The sequence below is a fragment of the Dipodomys spectabilis genome, unplaced genomic scaffold (genome assembly GCF_019054845.1).
Source record: "Dipodomys spectabilis isolate Male_0828 unplaced genomic scaffold, ASM1905484v1 ptg000375l, whole genome shotgun sequence".
In the NCBI taxonomy this organism is placed as follows: Eukaryota; Metazoa; Chordata; class Mammalia; order Rodentia; family Heteromyidae; genus Dipodomys; species Dipodomys spectabilis.
Genome location: NW_024871052.1, coordinates 819,131 through 836,630, shown reverse-complemented (window position 1 = coordinate 836,630; position 17,500 = coordinate 819,131). Strand labels below are relative to the sequence as shown.

General features: G+C 54.9%; 2 protein-coding genes across 2 annotated transcripts; both read left to right on the top strand.

Annotated features, from left to right (window-relative positions):
- Nucleotides 1-7,562: 7,562 nt before the first annotated feature.
- On the top strand, nt 7,563-13,973 carry F12 (coagulation factor XII). The gene is made up of 14 exons (XM_042667119.1): nt 7,563-7,619; nt 8,103-8,196; nt 9,254-9,377; nt 9,485-9,555; nt 10,575-10,685; nt 10,781-10,912; nt 10,993-11,097; nt 11,203-11,368; nt 11,489-11,696; nt 11,773-11,981; nt 12,125-12,261; nt 12,346-12,495; nt 13,489-13,637; nt 13,729-13,973. The coding sequence occupies exons 1-14, from the start codon at nt 7,563-7,565 to the stop codon at nt 13,894-13,896; spliced, it is 1,881 nt and encodes a 626-aa protein (XP_042523053.1). The 3' UTR covers nt 13,897-13,973.
- A 2,197-nt stretch (nt 13,974-16,170) lies between these two features.
- Pfn3 (profilin 3) lies at nt 16,171-16,649 on the top strand. The gene has a single exon (XM_042667118.1). The coding sequence runs from the start codon at nt 16,236-16,238 to the stop codon at nt 16,647-16,649; it is 414 nt and encodes a 137-aa protein (XP_042523052.1). The 5' UTR covers nt 16,171-16,235.
- Nucleotides 16,650-17,500: the final 851 nt, after the last annotated feature.

The window sequence follows — 17,500 nt, the reverse complement described above, 5'->3', positions numbered from 1 at the left end:
CTAGAGGGAGTATGCAGCTTCAGCGAGCCAAGAAGTCTGGGAAGAAGTAGGAAGAGGGAAGGCTAGATCATGGGAGGTTTGTATACCAGGGAGAGCTTTGTTTTCCTAAGTGAAAGGTGAAGGCCTTCAAAGGATGATTTATACTTGAAAATGATCACTAAATAGCCTGCCACCAAGAGTGACAGCTGGTTGAAGGCTACAGAATCAGGCTGGTACTGGCTTGACCTAGGGAGATAGCAGTGGAGATAGAGACAAATGGGTGTAAGTAGGATACTTTGGGGAGTTAAGAGAAAACTCTTAATGGCCTGTAGGACAAAGGGCAGGTACTTCACCTGGCAAAGGCTGTTGTGTTCAAGTGAGATCCCAGGGTAAATTGAGAATGTACCGATTTCAGGGTTAATGGAGTGTGTATGGGAAAGGCCTTCTGGGTAGAGAGCTGGCTGTTCAGTCTGGGCTTCAGTGGCTCATGCCTGTAATCTTAGCTATTCAGGAGGCTGAGATCTGAAGATTGTGGTTCAAAGCCAGCCCGGGCAGGAAAGTTCCTTCAGACTCTTAACCGCCAAAAATAGAACTGTGGCTCAAGTGGTAGAGCGCCAGCCTTGAGGAGAAAAAAGCTAAGGGAAAAGATAATGAGGCCCAAGCTTTGGGGAAGCTTGGATCAAGGAGGTCCTAGAAGTTCATCAGGAGGGTATTTTAAACCATGGAGGCAGCCGGGCACCAGTGGCTCACACCTGTCATCCTAGCTACTCACAAGGCTGGGATCTGAGGATCGCAGTTCAAAGCCAGCCCGGGGCAACAAAGTCTGTGAGACTCTTATCTCCAATAAACCACTAGAAGACCAGAAGTGGCTCTGTGGCTCAAGCGGTAGAGCACTTGCCTTGAGCTGAAGAGCATAGGGACATCGCCGAGGCCCAGAGTTCAAGACCCACAACCAACCAAAAAAAACCAACCAAACAAAAAAACCATGGAGGCCTGTGGTCTGATTTTTTTCCCTAAGGCGGGTACTATGGAGGTGGGCAAAGGGTGGGGGCAGGGTGCTGGATTAATGGACGCCTGTTGTTTTGGCACTCATAGTGTAGGGACCCGCCATGCTTCCCACCAAGGAGATGAAAGAGGAGTTTCCTCACAACCCTGGGAACTTAGTAGCACATTTTCCATGTTCCCAACCAGGTCTTTGAAGCTAAGCAAGCCATCAACACTTGACATGAGGGCGGGGGTCCTTTAGCATTCATCTGAGGGAGGGGGAGGAGAAGGAAAAGGCCTAGAAGGAGGTGTTAAGCCCGCCTTACCCTGGGAAGGAAATTTATAGCTAGTAGAGCGCTCACCTTGAGCTGAAGAGCTGAGGGACAGCGCCCAGGCCCAGAGTTCAAGCCCCATGACTGATCAAAAAAAAAAAAACCCACCAAAAAACAGAGGAGGACGGGCAAAGGGGAGGGAAGGAGAAGAAGAGGAGGAGGAGGAGGAAAGGGAAGAGGAGGAGGAAAGGGAAGAGGAGGAGGAAAGGGAGGAGGAGGAGGAGGAAAGGAAGGAGGAGGAGGAGGAAAGGGAGGAGGAGGAGGAGGAAAGGGAAGAGGAGGAGGAAAGGGAGGAGGAGGAGGAAAGGGAAGAGGAGGAGGAAAGGGAGGAGGAGGAAGAAAGGGAGGAGGAGGAGGAGGAGCAAGGGGAGTAGGAGGAAGAATGAGGTCTTTGCCAGACTTGGGTAGTCACCCATTTATGTACCCACAGTCCTAAATACAAAGACAGGAGTTAGGGCAGGATGCTTTACTTGCTCTTGTACAAAGCAGTTATTTAGAAGCGACCAGGAGTTCAGGGAGATCTGGTATAGGGAAGGTCTATGTGCAAAAGTTTCTTTGTAACCTACTATGGGCAGAGTGGCAGCCTGGCTTTGCCTTCTGCACACTGCAGGGCACCTCTCAGCAAGGCCCAGCCCTGCTCCCCACTGTTACCTGTGGGGCAGCGGCTAAGATGGATTTCAAGGCCTCCTGCCTCAAGTCTCCCTCAGACTTACGCAGCTCCTAAGGAAGATGTTATTTTCTTTTCCTTAAAAACCGCTGACTTCCAGGAGCCGGTGGATCATGCCTGGCTACAGAAGAGGGTGAGATCTGGGCTGGGAAGGTGGCTCAGTGGTAGAGTGGTTGCCTAGCATGCATGAAGCCGTGGGTTCGATTCCTCAGTACCACATACACAGAAAAAGCCAGAAGTGGTGCTGTGGCTCAAGTGGTAGAGTGCTAGCCTGGAGCACAGAAAAGGCTCAAGGACAGCGTTCAGGCCCTGAGTTCAAGCCCCAGGACTGTCGAAAAAAAAAGAGGCTGAGCTCTGAGGATCACAGTTCAAAGCCAGCCAGGGCAGGAAAGTTCATGAAGACTCAGCAAAATCGAGACGTAGAAGTAGTGGCTCAAGTGGGAAAGTGCCAGTCTGGAGTGAAAAAGCCAAGGGACCAACGCCCAGGCCCAGAGTTCAAGCCCTACCACCAGCACAAAACAAAGGCACTGACTTACACAACCGAGCAGGAGGAGGTTTGTTTTGTTTTGTTTTTGTTTCAGAAACTTCCTGGTAACGACATTTGAACTCTTACATCAGGACTTTCGGTTTTAACTCAGATTGGCCTAGGCAGAAAAGGAAATTCATCCATTCAAGCAACAGCAGATCGGCAAGGAGGTGGTTCTGTTATCCTCGTGGGTTGTTTTGTGAAGGGGGGAGGGAGAGAGATACTAGATCTCAGGCTAGTCTTTTTTTGCTCACATTGGCATTCTACCACTTGAGGCACACTTCCACTTGTGGCTTTTTGCTGGTTTATTGGGGGGGAATCTCACAGACTTTCCTGCCCAGGCTAGCTTTGAACCTCGATCTTCAGATCCCAGCCTCCAGAGTAGCTGGGATTACAGGCGTGAGCTACCAGTGCCTGTCTGCACAGAGGATTCTGTCCAGTTGATGGTCACTCTGTCTAGACTCTCCTACCGTGAGCCACAGCACCACTTCTGGCTTTTTCTGTTTATGTGGTGGTGAGGACTAGAACCCAGGGCCTCATGCATGCAAGGCAAGCACTCTACCATTGAGCCAGCTTCCTAGCCCCACCATCTTCTTGTTCCAAGAAGTCTTCAGCCACCTGGCTGCCTCTGCCCGCAGAATTGGCAAACAGTCTTCATTTCCCATAAATTACCTCATCAGGGAAGAGTCCTTTAACTGAGTGGTAGAAGTCCATTCAAATTGGTTTTATTAGCTGGGTGTGGTGGTACACACCTGTAAACCCAGCCACCTGGGACTAGGGGAAGGCAGAAGGATCTCTAGTTCTAGACTTGCCTGGGGAAAGTTAACGAGAACCTGTCTCAAAAACAAAATATGGCAGCCGGGTGCCAGTGGCTTATGCCTATAATCCTGGCTACTCAGGAGGCTGAGATCTGAGGATCGAGGTTCAAAGCCAGCCCAGGCAGAAAAGTCCATGAGACTCTTACCTCCAATAAACCACCAGAAAACCGCCCGGGCCCAGAGTTCAAGTCCCATGACTGACTCTCCCCAGCCCCACTCCCCCCCCAAAAAAAATATATATGTATGTAGATCAAGTGGTAGGGTAGGAGGGAGTCTCTCCATTCAATCCCTAGTAATGAGGGGAAAGGTGGTAGTTTTGTTTTGTTTTGCCAATACTGTACCTTGAACCCGGGTCCTGGGAGCTGTGTGTACGCTTTAGTGCTCAAGGCTATCGCTCTACCACTGAGCCCACAGCTTCACTGCCAGCTTTTTTTTTTTTTAGTTTATTGGAGATAAGAATCTCATGGATTTTCCTTCCCCAGGTTGAACTACAATCCTCAGATCTCAGCCTCCTGAGTAACTAGGATGACAGGCGTGAGCCACCAGCACCCAACTACCTAGGGAAGATACTTTTTTTTTTTTTTTGGTTGGTTGTGGGGCTTGAACTCTGAGCCTGGGCGCTGTCCCTGTGCTCTTCACCTCAAGGTGAGTGTTCTACCACGTGAGCCACAGCTCTACTTCTGGTATTCTAGTGGTTTATTATAGATAAGAGTCTCAGAGCCTTTCCTGCCCCAAGCTGGCTTTGAATCGTGATCCTCAGATCTCAGCCTCGTGAGTAGCTAGGATGACAGGCGTGAGCCACCGGCACCCGGCTAGGGGAGATACTTTTATTGCTTCATAAAATGGAGGAGTCATTTGGGTACTTACTTATTTACCTTTTTGTTTTCTGTTCTGGGAATGAACTCATAGCCTTGCACTTGCTAGGCAAGCACTCTCCACTGATCTACAATCCCATCTCCTGTAACAGAACCATCTCAAGAAAACTTCTAATCACAGCTGTAATCATAGCTACTCAGGAGACTGAGATCTGAGGATCACAGTTTGAAACCAGCCTGGACAACAAAGTCTGTAAGACTCTCATCTCCAATTAGCCACTAAAATGTTCATAGAGTAGTGGCTCAAGTGATAGAGAACCAGCCTGGAGAGCAAAAGCTAAGGGTTAGCACCCAGGCCCCGAGTTCAAGCCCCAGTATGGGCACCAAAAGGAAAAAAAAAAAAAGATACTTAGCACTGGGTGCCGGCTGAGATCTGAGAATCATGGTTCAAAGCCAGGCTGGGACAGTAAAGTCTGTAAGACTCATCTCCAATTAACCAACAGAAAACCAGAAGTGGCACTGTGGCTCAAGTGGTAGAGTGCTGAAGAGCTCAGGGACAGTGCCCAGGCCCAGAGTTCAATCCCCAGGACTGACCAAAAGAAAAAAAAAAAAGATACTTAGCTACTTGTACAATATGGACTCTCAAGATCACCAGAACTCACTCCGTCAGTATTGGTTATAAAAGGTTGTGTAATGAACACAGGTGCTGGTGGCTCATGCCTGTAATCCTAGCTACTCAGGAGGCTGAGATCTAAGGATCACGGTTCAAAGCCAACCCTGACAGGATATACTCTAAGAGACTCTTATCTCTACCTAGCCACCAAAAAGCAGGAAGTAGAGCTCTGGTTCAAGTGGTAGATTGCTAGCCTTAAGCAAAAAATCCCAGGCCCAGAGTTCAAGGCCTAGAACTGTTACACACACACACACACACACACACACACACACACACACACACACACAAAGACACACACATACACACAAAGATTGTGTAACAAATATTCTAGAACCCACCAATCTTCTCACAGTGTTTGACATGCATTGAGGAGAAGTTTAGCAGGACGGTTCTGGCTGATGAGCCTGCTATGGTTTGAATCTGGCCATGTGTTTACAGGCTTGGTTCCCAGAGCAGCCATGGATTGGAAAATGGTCGATAACTGTGAAAGTTGGGCCTGTAGGCCATACCCTTGAAGGGGATACCAAGGCATTGCCTTTACGAGACCCTGGTTAGTTCTCTAGGGAGAGTTTAAAGAGGTGAGCCTGGCCCCGTGCTTTCCCATTGGTTTGCCAATTGATGTGGTCATGGATGTGGCTACCTGCTTCTACTCATGCTCCTGCAATTACAACCTGCTGTAAGACAATGAGACCCAGGGGCCGCCCTCGGGAGAGCCTGTGCCATGCTGTTTGAGTTTCTAGCTTCCCAAACCGTAAGCTAAACAAATCTCCATTTACGGGTTAGCCTGTCTAGGCTATTTGATTATGCTAATGAAAAGCTGTCTAATAAAACTCTCTCATGAGATTTGCAAGCCAGATGTCAGCCAGGCTGCAGTATTAACTTCTCAGGTGGCACACACACACACACACACACACATAACTCATACACACACACACACACCTCAAATGGACGCTAGTTGCCAGCAGAGGCTTTACTTTCCATGGGCCTCTCTGTGGAGCTGATTTCCGTAGAGTGGCAGCCGGTTTCTCCTAGAGAGAGTTGGAGCAGGAGCTGCAAAGCCTTTTTGTGACCTGGGCTTGTAAGTCTCATTCCTGCCTTGTCATTTCTGTTTTGAGAGCGACAGAGATGGTCTTCAACATACCAGTGTGTCTGCTTCATGACCCCAGTATCAAGAAAGTATGGCTTCTTCAAAGGCTCAGCCAAAGTCCCAAGGCAGGTTCTGATTGGTCGAGCTTATGCATACACTTATTCTCTCAACCAATCACTGTGAGTGAGCTAGAGATGCTGCGCTCTGAGTGGTCAGACATAGATCCCATCTCCCAAACCTAGCCTAGAGCTGAGGAAAGAGTAGGCTGGACCAGAGGCCCATAAAGAAGTGCAGGATGGTTCTTTTTTATATTTTTATTTATTTCTTCTTCTTTTTTTTTTTTTGTCTGTCGTGGGGCTTGAACTCTGGGCCTGGGCGCTGTCCCTGCACGCCCAGCTCAAGGCAAGCGCTCTACCTCTTGAGCTACAGTGCCACTTCCAGTTTTCTAGTGGTTTTTTATTGGAGATCAGAGTCTCATGGACTTTCCTGCCCAGGCTGGCTTTGAACCATGAACCTCAGACCTCAGCCTCCTGAGTAGCTAGGATGATAGGCATGAGCTATGGGTGCCCGGCGGGGGATGGTTCTTTAAGGAAAAAATCAAGGTATCACTATTGGACCGCAATAAATGCTGGGTAGAAATAACAATATAGGCCCACTAGATGCTCAGGCCTCACATTTTAATGCCCTGGACTTAGCACTTTCCTCATGGTATTAGTGGAGTTCCAAAATTGTCCTACGATTGTCATACCTCTACTGGTAAGTGACCTTACTCCCAGCTAGTCAACTAAACTGTCACCTAGATTCTTTGGCAAAATAGTTTTTTGGAGCCAGGAATGTGGCTCAGTGGTAGAGTCCTTACCTAGCATGCATGAAGCCCTGGTTCGATTCCTCAGTAACACGTACACAGAAAAAATCGGAAAGTGGTGCTGTGGCTCAAAGTGGTAGAGTGCTAGCCTTGAGCAACAGAAGCCCAAGCCCTGAGTTCAAGCTCCAGGACCAACAAATCATCATCATCATCATCATCATCATTTTTTGTCCTGTTAGGGCTTGAACCCGCAGTCTAGCAATTACTAGCCAAGTGCTCTACCTTGAAGCTATCTCCTAGCCCTTCTTTCTTAGTTTTTATTCTTGTTTCTGCGCCAGTACTGGAGCTTGAACTCAGGGCCTGGGCACCGTCCCTGAGCTTTTTTGTTCAAGGTTGGTGCTCTACCTCTTGGGCCACAGCTCCACTTCTGCCTTTTTGGTGGATTATTGGAGGTAAGCATCTCATGGACTTTCCAGCCTGGGCTGGCTTTGAACCTCCATCCTCGGATCTCAGCCTCCTGAGTAGCTGGGATGACAGGCATGAGCCACTGGTGCCCAGAGAAAGTCTTCTCTTTGGTCAGTTTAACATCCTAAGCCCAAACGGTACCTCGAACATAAGAATATCTCTGTCTGCCTCCAGTTCCCCTTAATCGAGGACAGTGAGTAGGTATCCAGATCCTCATTATTCTACCCTCCTCAGTGCTTCTTTAGGGACTGACAGAGATCAACTGGCTTTCCCCCAAATCTATTCCCCTAACCAGGCCTAGCAGACAGCCTGGCCAGTCTCCAGTTCTCAGGCCCCAGAGACCTTTGACCAGCCCTATTGATCTGATGCCTGAGCAAGAAGCGGAACTCACTAACGGACCCGACCGACGCCATGAGGGTTGTGCTGCTCCTGGGGTCCCTGCTCATGGGCCTGGACTCGGTGATCTCGGTGAGACTGTGGGGACCAGGATTGGGCCGAGATGGACCTCTACCCTTGGCCTCCTGGTCCCTGTGATCAAGAGGGCAGCGGAGAGATTGTCAGCCATGCTGGTAGCCATGAGGGTTCATTTGGGACACACACACACACACACACACACACACACACACACATACACACACACACACACACACACACACACACACACGGCCTAGGGCTTGTGAGAAAAGAAATCTCTGTATTTCTGGGTCATAAGGAGAAGCTGGTGATTTGCAGGGAATCCAGGAGAAAGGAGGACTTTCTTTCTTTTTATTTATTTATTTGTGTCAGTCGTGGGGCTTGAACTCTGGGCCTGGGTGCTGTCCCTCAGCTGAAGGCCAGCGCTCTACCACTCGAGCCACCGCGCCACTTCCGGTTTCCTGGTGGTTCGCTGGAGATGAGAGTCTCACGGATGTTCCTGCCCAGGCTGGCTTTGAACTGTGATCTCCACTGTAGGTGCCCCCTTGGAAAACCCCCAAGGAGTTTAAGCTGGGAGCCAGATCTGGAGGTGGAGTGCCCACAGCTGGAACTGGAGCTCCCACAGCGGGTGGTAAGTGGCCTGGCTCCGCCCCCTAATTTAACTCCCACAGGGCAGGGGACCAATCTGCTGTGAATAAGCTCCAAGCCCTTGGAGTGAGGGGTAGGAAACCCCAGATACCTACTATGTGTCAGGTCTTAGGCCCTTAGTGCCGGGCAGTTTGTCAGCTCCTGAGGGCAGGTTCTGACGGTCTCTGATGCCCAGTGAGTGTCCGGCTGGTCTTGCAGGGGTATGCTGTTGGTACCGTCATACCTGGACTCCAGCAGTCTTCCTTATTTTTCCTCAGCTTCTGCCCCTTCTTTTCCTTTCTTTAGTACATCTCCAGGGTACACACCTGCAATCCCAGCTACTCAGGAGGCTGAGAACTGAGGATTGCAATTCGAAGCCAGCCTGCGCAGGAATGTCTGTGAGATTCTTTTCTTCTTTCTTTCTTCCTTCCTTCTTCCCTTCCTTCCTCCCTTCCTCCCTTCCTCCCTCCCTCCCTCCCTCCCTCCCTCCCTCCTTCTCTCCTTTCTTTCCTTCCCTCCTTCCTTCCTTCCCTCCCTCCCTCCCTCCCTCCCTCCTTTCTTTCTTTCATCCATCATGGGGCTTGAACTCAGGCCTGGGTGCTGTCCATGAGCTCTTTTTCACTCAAAGTGAGCACTCTACCACCTCGAGCCACAGCCCCACTTCCAGTTCTCTGGTAGTTAATTGGAGATAAGAGTCTCATGGGGCTGGGAAGGTGGCTCAGTGGTAGAGTGCTTGCCTAGCATGCATGAAGCCCTGGGTTCAATTCCTCAGCACCACATACACAGAAAAGGCCGGAAATGGCTCTGTGGCTCAAGTAGATCGCTAGCATTGAGCACAGAAAGGCTCAGGGACAGTGCCTAGGTCCTGAGTTCTAGCCCTAGTACTAGCACATGTACACAGATAGACAGACAGACAGACAGACAGACAGACACACACAGACACACACACACACACACACACCAACTTATTCTAGCACTCTACTTAGGCAGGATGTGGTGTTTGCTTTGAGCAGCACAAACCTTTGCAAAGGCCTGGCTTCAGCCTGGGCACTTGGGCCCAGTGCTCAGGGGCTGTTATTCCGCAGTTGTCACGGTGTCCGGGATACCCTGCCACTTCCCTTTCCAGTACCACCGCCGACTGTACCACACCTGCACCCACAAGGGCCGGCCGGGCCACCGGCCCTGGTAAGACTCCCTAGTAGGTGATGGGAGGGTCTGGGAGCCATGGTTCTGTGGGGAGGGGGGGGGTTGGGCCAGCCCTGGGCAGAAGTGGCAAACCCGCGACTCCACAGGTGCGCTACCACACCCAACTTCGATCAGGACCAGCAATGGGAGTACTGCCTGGAACCCAAGAAGGTGAAAGGTACTGGTGGGCTCTCCTAGGACCCATCAGTGCCCACACAAATGGGATTCAGGGACACCCCCCCCCCCCAAACCCCAGCACTCTACAGAAGCTTAGAAGGAGAATTCTGGAAATCAAGAGTCCCATTTTGCAGATGAGTAGAACAAGGCTTGGCAACTTGGGAGTCTCCAGTTCAGGACTGTGGCTTAAAAGTGGTAGAGCAGCCAGGCACTGGTGGCTCATGTCTGTCATCCTAGCTACTCAGGAGGCTGAGATCTGAGGATCACAGTTCAAAGCCAGCCAGGACAGGAAAGTCTGTGAGACTCTTCTCTCAAATAAACCACTAGAAAATTGTAAGTGGTGCTGTGGCTCAAGCAATAGAGTGCTAGCAAAAATGCTCAAGAACAGCAAAAGAGAAAGTAAGCAAAGAAGAGAAAAGAAAAAGGAAGGAAGGAAGAGGAGAAGCTGCCTGCTAGTGGCTCATGCTTATAAACATAGCTATTCAGGAGGCTGAGAGCTGAGGATCATGGTTTGAAGCCAGCCAGGGCAGGAAAAGTCCATGAGACTCTGATCTCCAATGAACCAGCCAAAGGACACACGTGGCTCAAATGGTAGAGTGGCAGTCTTGGGCAAAAAGCCAAGTGAGAGCAGAAGGCCCTGAATTCAAGTGATTGAGAGGGCGTGGAGGGAGGGATGGAGGGAGGAAGAGAAAAGAGAGGGGGGAGAGAAAAGAAAGAGGGAGGGACAGTAGGGAGCAAAGGAAGGGAAGGAAGGCAGGCAGGCAGGCAGGAAGGAAGGAAGGAAGGCAGGAAGGAAGGAAGGAAGGAGGGAAGGAAGGAGGGAAGGAAGGGAGGGAAGGAGGGAAGGAAGGGAGGGAAGAAGGGAAGGAGGGAGGGAGGGAGGGAGGGAAGGAGGGAGGGAGGGAGGGAGGGAGGGAGGAGAGGAGGTTGTCCTATGACAGGTAGGTTCCGATAGGGGCTTGGGATGGGGTGGCATGACCCGCTTCTCCATGCTTGCTCGGGGCGGGGGGCACCTCTCAGACCACTGCAGCAAACACAGCCCGTGCCATGGAGGAGGGACGTGCGTGAACCTGCCCAGCGGCCCGCACTGCCTGTGTCCGGAACCCCTCACTGGCAAGCATTGTCAGAAAGGTAATGGCTTCCAGGGAGAGCACACCAGGAGGACTGGGGGGGGGGGGGGCCTGTCCTCAGCCTCTGGGGACCACGGACCCCTCTGTCTCCCCCAGAAAAGTGCTTTGAGCCTCAGCTCTTCCGCGCCTTCCACGAGCACGAGACGTGGCTCCGCGCCGAGCCCACTGGGGTGGCCAGATGCCAGTGCAAGGGTCCTGAGGCCCACTGCAGGTCACTCGCCAGCCAGGGTAGGTGGGTTGGGGGGAGTGGCAGGGGGAGGGGGAGGGTAAGCCCAGTGGTGACTCCGTTGTTCTTCCCCCGCCCCCAGCCTGCAGCCGCGATCTTTGTCTAAACGGAGGCCACTGCCTGGAGGCTGAGGGCCACCCCCTGTGTCGGTGCCCTGCGGGCTATTCTGGAACTTTCTGCGAGTTGGGTGAGAGGAGGCAGGGAAGCTGTCTGGAGTGGGCAGGGCAAGCCAATAGTGGGCACCTCCTAACTATGGCAAGCTGGGTCTCTCTGCTTCTCTGTCTCTCTCTAGACATGGAGGCCAAATGCTATGAAGGCCGAGGTCTCAGCTACCGGGGCCTCGCCCAGACCACCATCTCCGGAGCCCCCTGTCAGCGGTGGTCCTTCGAGGCCACCTTCCGAAACATGACCCAGCAGCAAGCACTGATCTGGGGACTAGGCCAACACGCCTTCTGCCGGTGCCCAGGCTGAGGCAGAGCGGGATAGGGTGTGCGTGGGGGGACACCTCCTGTATTCCAAGGGGCTCCCCAAACTCTAACAGCACCCCTCTTCCCCCACCCCTACTTCTGAGATTGCAGGAACCCAGATAATGACACCCGCCCTTGGTGCTTCGTCTGGAGTGGCGACAGGCTGATCTGGGAGTACTGTGACCTAGCACCGTGCCCGTCCCCATCCCCACCCTCGCTCCCCCTGGGGCGGCAGGAGCTGCCCATGCCCAGGCCGTCGGCCACGACCCCAGCTCCCCTTCCATCCCAGTCCCCAGGTACTGAGGCAGAGGAAGGAGATGCCCGAAGAGGGGGTGGGAGGGTTCCCCGAGGTACTCAGGCTGGTGCTCTGTCCCCACACAGCCTCCTCCGGGCAGCCCTCGGCCCTGCCCAGGGTAGGCTCCTTGGCCTGTGGACAGCGGATCCGGAAGCGCCTGTCCCCACTCAGCCGCGTGGTTGGTGGGCTCGTGGCTCTGCCCGGGGCGCACCCCTACATTGCTGCACTATACTGGGATCACAGTTTCTGCGCGGGTAGCCTCATCCACTCCTGCTGGGTGCTGACCGCGGCGCATTGCCTGCAGAACCGGCGAGTACTCCAACCGTCCTTTTGGGGGCCCCTCCCGAATCCTGTATCCTCCCATCTCCCCCCCCACTGGAGGCTGAGCTCTCCAAGATGGGATCCTAGGGCTGAGACCTAAACAGATTCCCTCCCCCCACACACTTCTACAGGCCTGCACCCGAGGAACTGAGTGTGGTACTTGGCCAGGACCGGTACAACCAGAGCTGTGAGCAGTGCCAGACATTGGCCGTGCGTTCCTACCACCTGCACCAGGCTTTCTCATCCATCACCTACCAGCATGACCTGGGTGTGTGGGGTGCCCCTGTGGGAAGGGGGGGAAAGGGATCGAGGACCACCCCCCAGCCTCACACTCCCCCTCCCCACCCCTTAGCCCTTCTACGCCTGCAGGAGGGCCCTGACGGCAACTGTGCACACCTGTCGCCTTTTATTCAACCCGTGTGCCTGCCTAGCAGCCCTGCCCCGTCCTCTGAAGCCCAGGCCTCCCTCTGCGAGGTGGCCGGCTGGGGCCACCAATTCGAAGGTAAACATCCCCCCAAAAAACAAAAAGAGCGGGACACGGGACATCCGGGTAGGCCAGGAAGTCCTCAACTTGGGCATGACCCAAAGGGGGCCTGGTGTCTGGTGAGTCTGCTCTGCCCTGAGATTCACCGTGTGTGTGTGCGTGTGTGTGTGTGTGTGTGTGTGTGTGTGTGTGTGTGTATTGGACCTGGGGTTTGAACTTAGGGCCTGAACATTGTGCCTTAGTTTTTCTGCACAAAGCTGATGTGCCTTAGTTTTTCTGCACAAAGCTGATGCTGTACTACTTGAGCCACAGCTCCACTTCTAGCTTGTTTTTTTTTTTGGGGGGGGGGTCGTTGGTCGTGGGGCTTGAACTCTGAGCCTGGGTGCTGTCACTCAGCTCTTCGGTTCAAGGCTGACGCTCTACTACTTGAGCCACAATGCCACTTCCAGTGTTCTGAGCAGTTTACTGGAGATAAGAGTCTCACGGATTTTCCTGCCTGGGCTGGCTTTAAACCTTGATTCTTAGATCTCAGCCTCCTGAGTAGCTAGGATGACCGGCATGAGCCACGGACGCCTGGCCACTTCTCGCTCTTTCTTTGGTGGTTAAAGAAAAGAATCTACGCTCGCATGCTTTGTCTGCCTAGGCTGGCTTCCAACCATGATCCTCAGATTTCAGCCTCTTGAATAGCAGAATCCTTGTGTGGTCTGTAAATCTCCTGGGTTTAAGGGGAGATTGGCACTTTTTTTCCCCTTCCTTACTGGTTCTCCTTGGGCACCAGGCTGCAAGGGCTGAAGCAGGACTCGGTCCCCAGGCTGGAGCAGCCAGGGGGAGAACCAGGGTTAGAGAAGCCAAATGGGGCACGGGGGCAGGGGGCAGGGCTCCTGCTTCAGTTCTGGGCCTATTTCCTTGCCTTCCAAGTGGCAATCTGTCTTGGGCTTGCTTGTTGGATGAGTATAGGTGCTTCTTCCTCCTGGTTGCCCAGGTCATCAGGAAGGTTCTCTGGGTTGGCAGGAGCAGAGGAATATTCCACGTTCCTGCAGGAAGCTCAGGTCCCTTTCATCTCCCTGGAGCGCTGCTCTGCCTCCCATGTGCACGGAGATGCCATCTTTCCAGGAATGCTCTGCGCTGGCTTCCTTGAGGGGGGCACCGATGCATGCCAGGTGAGCCCTGGGGCCTGGCTGGTGTCTTCCCCCAGCCCACGAAAGCACAGGGAGCGGTCACTGCACAGTGGGTTGTGTGTTTTCCATGCAGGGCGACTCCGGGGGCCCGCTGGTGTGTGAGGACCAGGAGGCAGAAGGCCGACTGACCCTGCGAGGTATCATCAGCTGGGGCTCGGGATGTGGCGATCGCAACAAGCCAGGCGTGTACACGGATGTGGGCAGCTACCTGGCGTGGATCCAGGAGCTCACAGCCCCCTGATACTTGGCCATTGTCTCCTGGATGGCTCTGGAAGAGTGGCTGGGGTGTGATCATGGAAAAGATGGTGAAGAATGTGTTACCTGCCCCCTCCAAGGCCCCCAGCCAGGAGCCAGGACACTAGGAAGAAAATAAATGCTTTGAAAAATATGTTCCTCCTTCAGCCAGGCGCCAGTTGCTCACGCCTGCCATCCTAGCTACTCAGGAGGCTGAGATCTGAGGGTCATGGTTCAAAGCCAGCCCAAGCAGGAATGTCTGTGAGACTTTTATCTCCAATTAACCATCTAAAACCCTGAAATGGAGATGTGGCTCCAAGTGATAGAGCCTTGAGCAAAAGGGCTCAGGAACAGCACCGGAGCCCTGAGTTCATGCCTGGTCTCACACACACACACACACACACACACACACACACACACACACACACACACGGAGGGAGAGAGGTTGAGGGTCTTTCAGGTTCTAGGAGAGGTTCCTAAATGACCATAAGCCTAGCCTGCTTTGTAGGGTGCCAACCTTCCAGAAGGCTCTCTGACACCAAGTACCCCAAGTCTGTGCCTGCCAGGCTTGAGTTGATGATGAAGGGTATTTGGGGGAGAGGCACATATGCCTTGGGGGAAGCCCACCTCTGAGTCTGGGGCTCCTCAGCACTGGAGTGAGGGGGAGCCAGTGGTCAGTGGGCAGAGGCAGGTACTTAGCCGGTGCTAAAGGTGGAAGGTGGGAGCTAAGTAGGCATGTTTATTTTAATTAATTTATTATTTCGTGTATGCGGTACCAAGGAATGGAACCCAGGGCCTCATGCTTGCTAGGCAAACACTCTACCGCTTGCCCGGGTTCCCAGCCCAGGCCTGTTTACTGGTCCTGGGACTTGAACTCAGGGCCTGGGCGCTGTCCCTCAGCTCTTCAGCTCAAGGCGAGCGCTCTACCACTTGAGCCACAGCGCCATGTCCGGTTTTCTGCTGGCTGATTGGAGATCAGAGTCTCATAGACTTTCCTAGCTGAGTGGGCTCTGAATCGCGATCCTCAGATCTCAGCCTCCTGAGTGGCTGGGATGACAGGCGTGAGAACCGCGAGAGGGCCACGTTCTCCACCTTGGGTGGGCGGCGCTGCGTGTGACGTCACAATGCGTGATGCATAGGCCCAGCCTTCGTGGACATCATGGACATCATGGCTTTCCCAGAGGGCAGGAGCGGTGACAGCTCAGCCTGTGATGTCACAGTGCGTGATGGCTAGGTCCCACCCATGTACACACGCCATGGGCCCCGCCCCACAGATCTTCCGGGCCGGGCACCAGGCCCAGGGTTTGGCAGAGAAACTAGCTCAGCTTCGAAGGCAGCGCTGTGAGGTCAGGGCCACGCCTCCCCGTCAGGCCACGCCCCCCGGCCGGGAAGAAGGGCGGGGCGCTGTGATGTTATGACCACGCCTCCCCGTCAGGTCACGCCCCCAGGCCAGGAAGAAGGGCGGGGCGCTGTGATGTTATGACCACGCCTCCCCGTCAGGCCACGCCCCCAGGGCGAGGAGGAAAGGGCGCTGTGATGTTACGACCACGCCTCCCCGTCAGGCCACGCCCCCAGGGCGAGGAGGAAAGGGCGCTGTGATGTTACGACCACGCCTCCCCGTCAGGCCACGCCCCCAGGGCGAGGAGGAAAGGGTGCTGTGATGTTACGACCACGCCTCCCCGTCAGGCCACGCCCCCAGGGCGAGGAGGAAAGGGCGCTGTGATGTTACCACCACGCCTCCCCGTCAGGCCACGCCCCCAGGGCGAGGAGGAAAGGGGCGCTGTGATGTTACCACCACGCCTCCCCGTCAGGCCACGCCCCCAGGGCGAGGAGGAAAGGGCGCTGTGATGTTACGACCACGCCTCCCCGTCAGGCCACGCCCCCAGGGCGAGGAGGAAAGGGCGCTGTGATGTTACCACCACGCCTCCCCGTCAGGCCACGCCCCCAGGGCGAGGAGGAAAGGGCGCTGTGATGTTACCACCACGCCTCCCCGTCAGGCCACGCCCCCAGGCCAGGAAGAAGGGCGGGGCGCTGTGATGTTATGACCACGCCTCCCCGTCAGGCCACGCCCCCAGGGCGAGGAGGAAAGGGCGCTGTGATGTTACCACCACGCCTCCCCGTCAGGCCACGCCCCCAGGGCGAGGAGGAAAGGGCGCTGTGATGTTACGACCACGCCTCCCCGTCAGGCCACGCCCCCAGGGCGAGGAGGAAAGGGGCGCGCCGGGCAGCCGCGGGCCGCTCCACAGTGACGTCACGGCCCCGCCCCACCGAGAAGCGCGGCTCTGTGACGTCCGGCCCCGCACGCGGGACTCGCCCCGGAGGCGCCGGGAACCGGACCGGGCGGCGATGGGGGACTGGAAGGGCTACATCAGCGCCGTGCTGCGGGACCCGCGCATCGACGACGTGGCCATCGTGGGCCACTCGGACAACCGCTGCGTGTGGGCCTCCCGCCCGGGGGGCCTGCTGGCCGCCATCTCCCCGCAGGAGGTGGGCGTGCTCACGGGCCCCGACCGCGACACCTTCCTGCACGCCGGCCTGAGCCTGGCGGGCCGCCGCTGCTGCGTCATCCGCGACTTCCTGCTGGCCGACGGCGACGGCGTGCTGGACGCGCGCACCAAGGGGCTGGACGGGCGCGCCGTGTGCGTGGGCCACGCGCCGCGCGCGCTGCTGGTGCTGCTGGGCCGGCGCGGGGTGCACGGCGGCGTCCTCAACAAGACGGCGCACGACCTGATCCGCGGGCTCGGCCTGCAGTGCGGGTAGCGGGGGAGCCGCCCCGCGTGCGCCCCGGGACAGGCCCCCCCCCCCCCCCGGACGCGCCCCGCGTGCGCACCAGGACAGGCCCCACACGCGCCCCCGGACAGGCCCCGCACGCGTCTGGATCTGCTCCCCCCCCCCCCCCCAGGCGCAGGAGAGATGCATATTAAAAATAAGTCTATGGCCGATGCCTGGTGCAGAGTCCTGTTGGCTGAGATCGGTCACATCCAGAGGCCAAGCCTGTCATCCCAGCTACTTCAGGAGGCTTTTGAGATCTGAGGATCGCGGTTCAAAGCCAGCCCCGGGTAGGAAAGTCTGGGAGACGCTTCAACGGACCACCGAAAAGGTGGAGTGGCGCTGTGGCTCAAGTGGTAGAGCGCTCGCCTTGAGGGGAAAAGCTCAGAGGAGCCAGCACCTGGGCCCCCATAGACAGACAGACACACACACACATCACCTGGATCCCAAAGCTCCAGAAAGTTCCTGAAAGTTCCTGTCCTTGGGGGAAGAACTTGGATTTCTCTACCGCCTGGAGCCTTGCTTCAGGGTCCCCCAAGCTCCGGGAGCTTTGCCGAGGCCTAGCTCATTGCCCAAAGATAGAGAACAAAGGTGGCAGGAAAGCCAGGCAACTCGTGGCTCACACCTGTCATCCTATCTACTCAGGAGGCTGAGACCTGAGGATTGAGATTCAAAGCCAGCCCTGGCAGGAAAGTCCATGAGACTCTTATCACCAATGAACCAGCGAAACAAAAGCCAAAAACCAACAGTGTCTGTTGTGAGCAAAGAAAGCCAGCCAAGCAAGAGCTCAGGGCCTTGAGTTCAAATCCCTAATACTGGCACCAAAACAAAAGAATAGGATG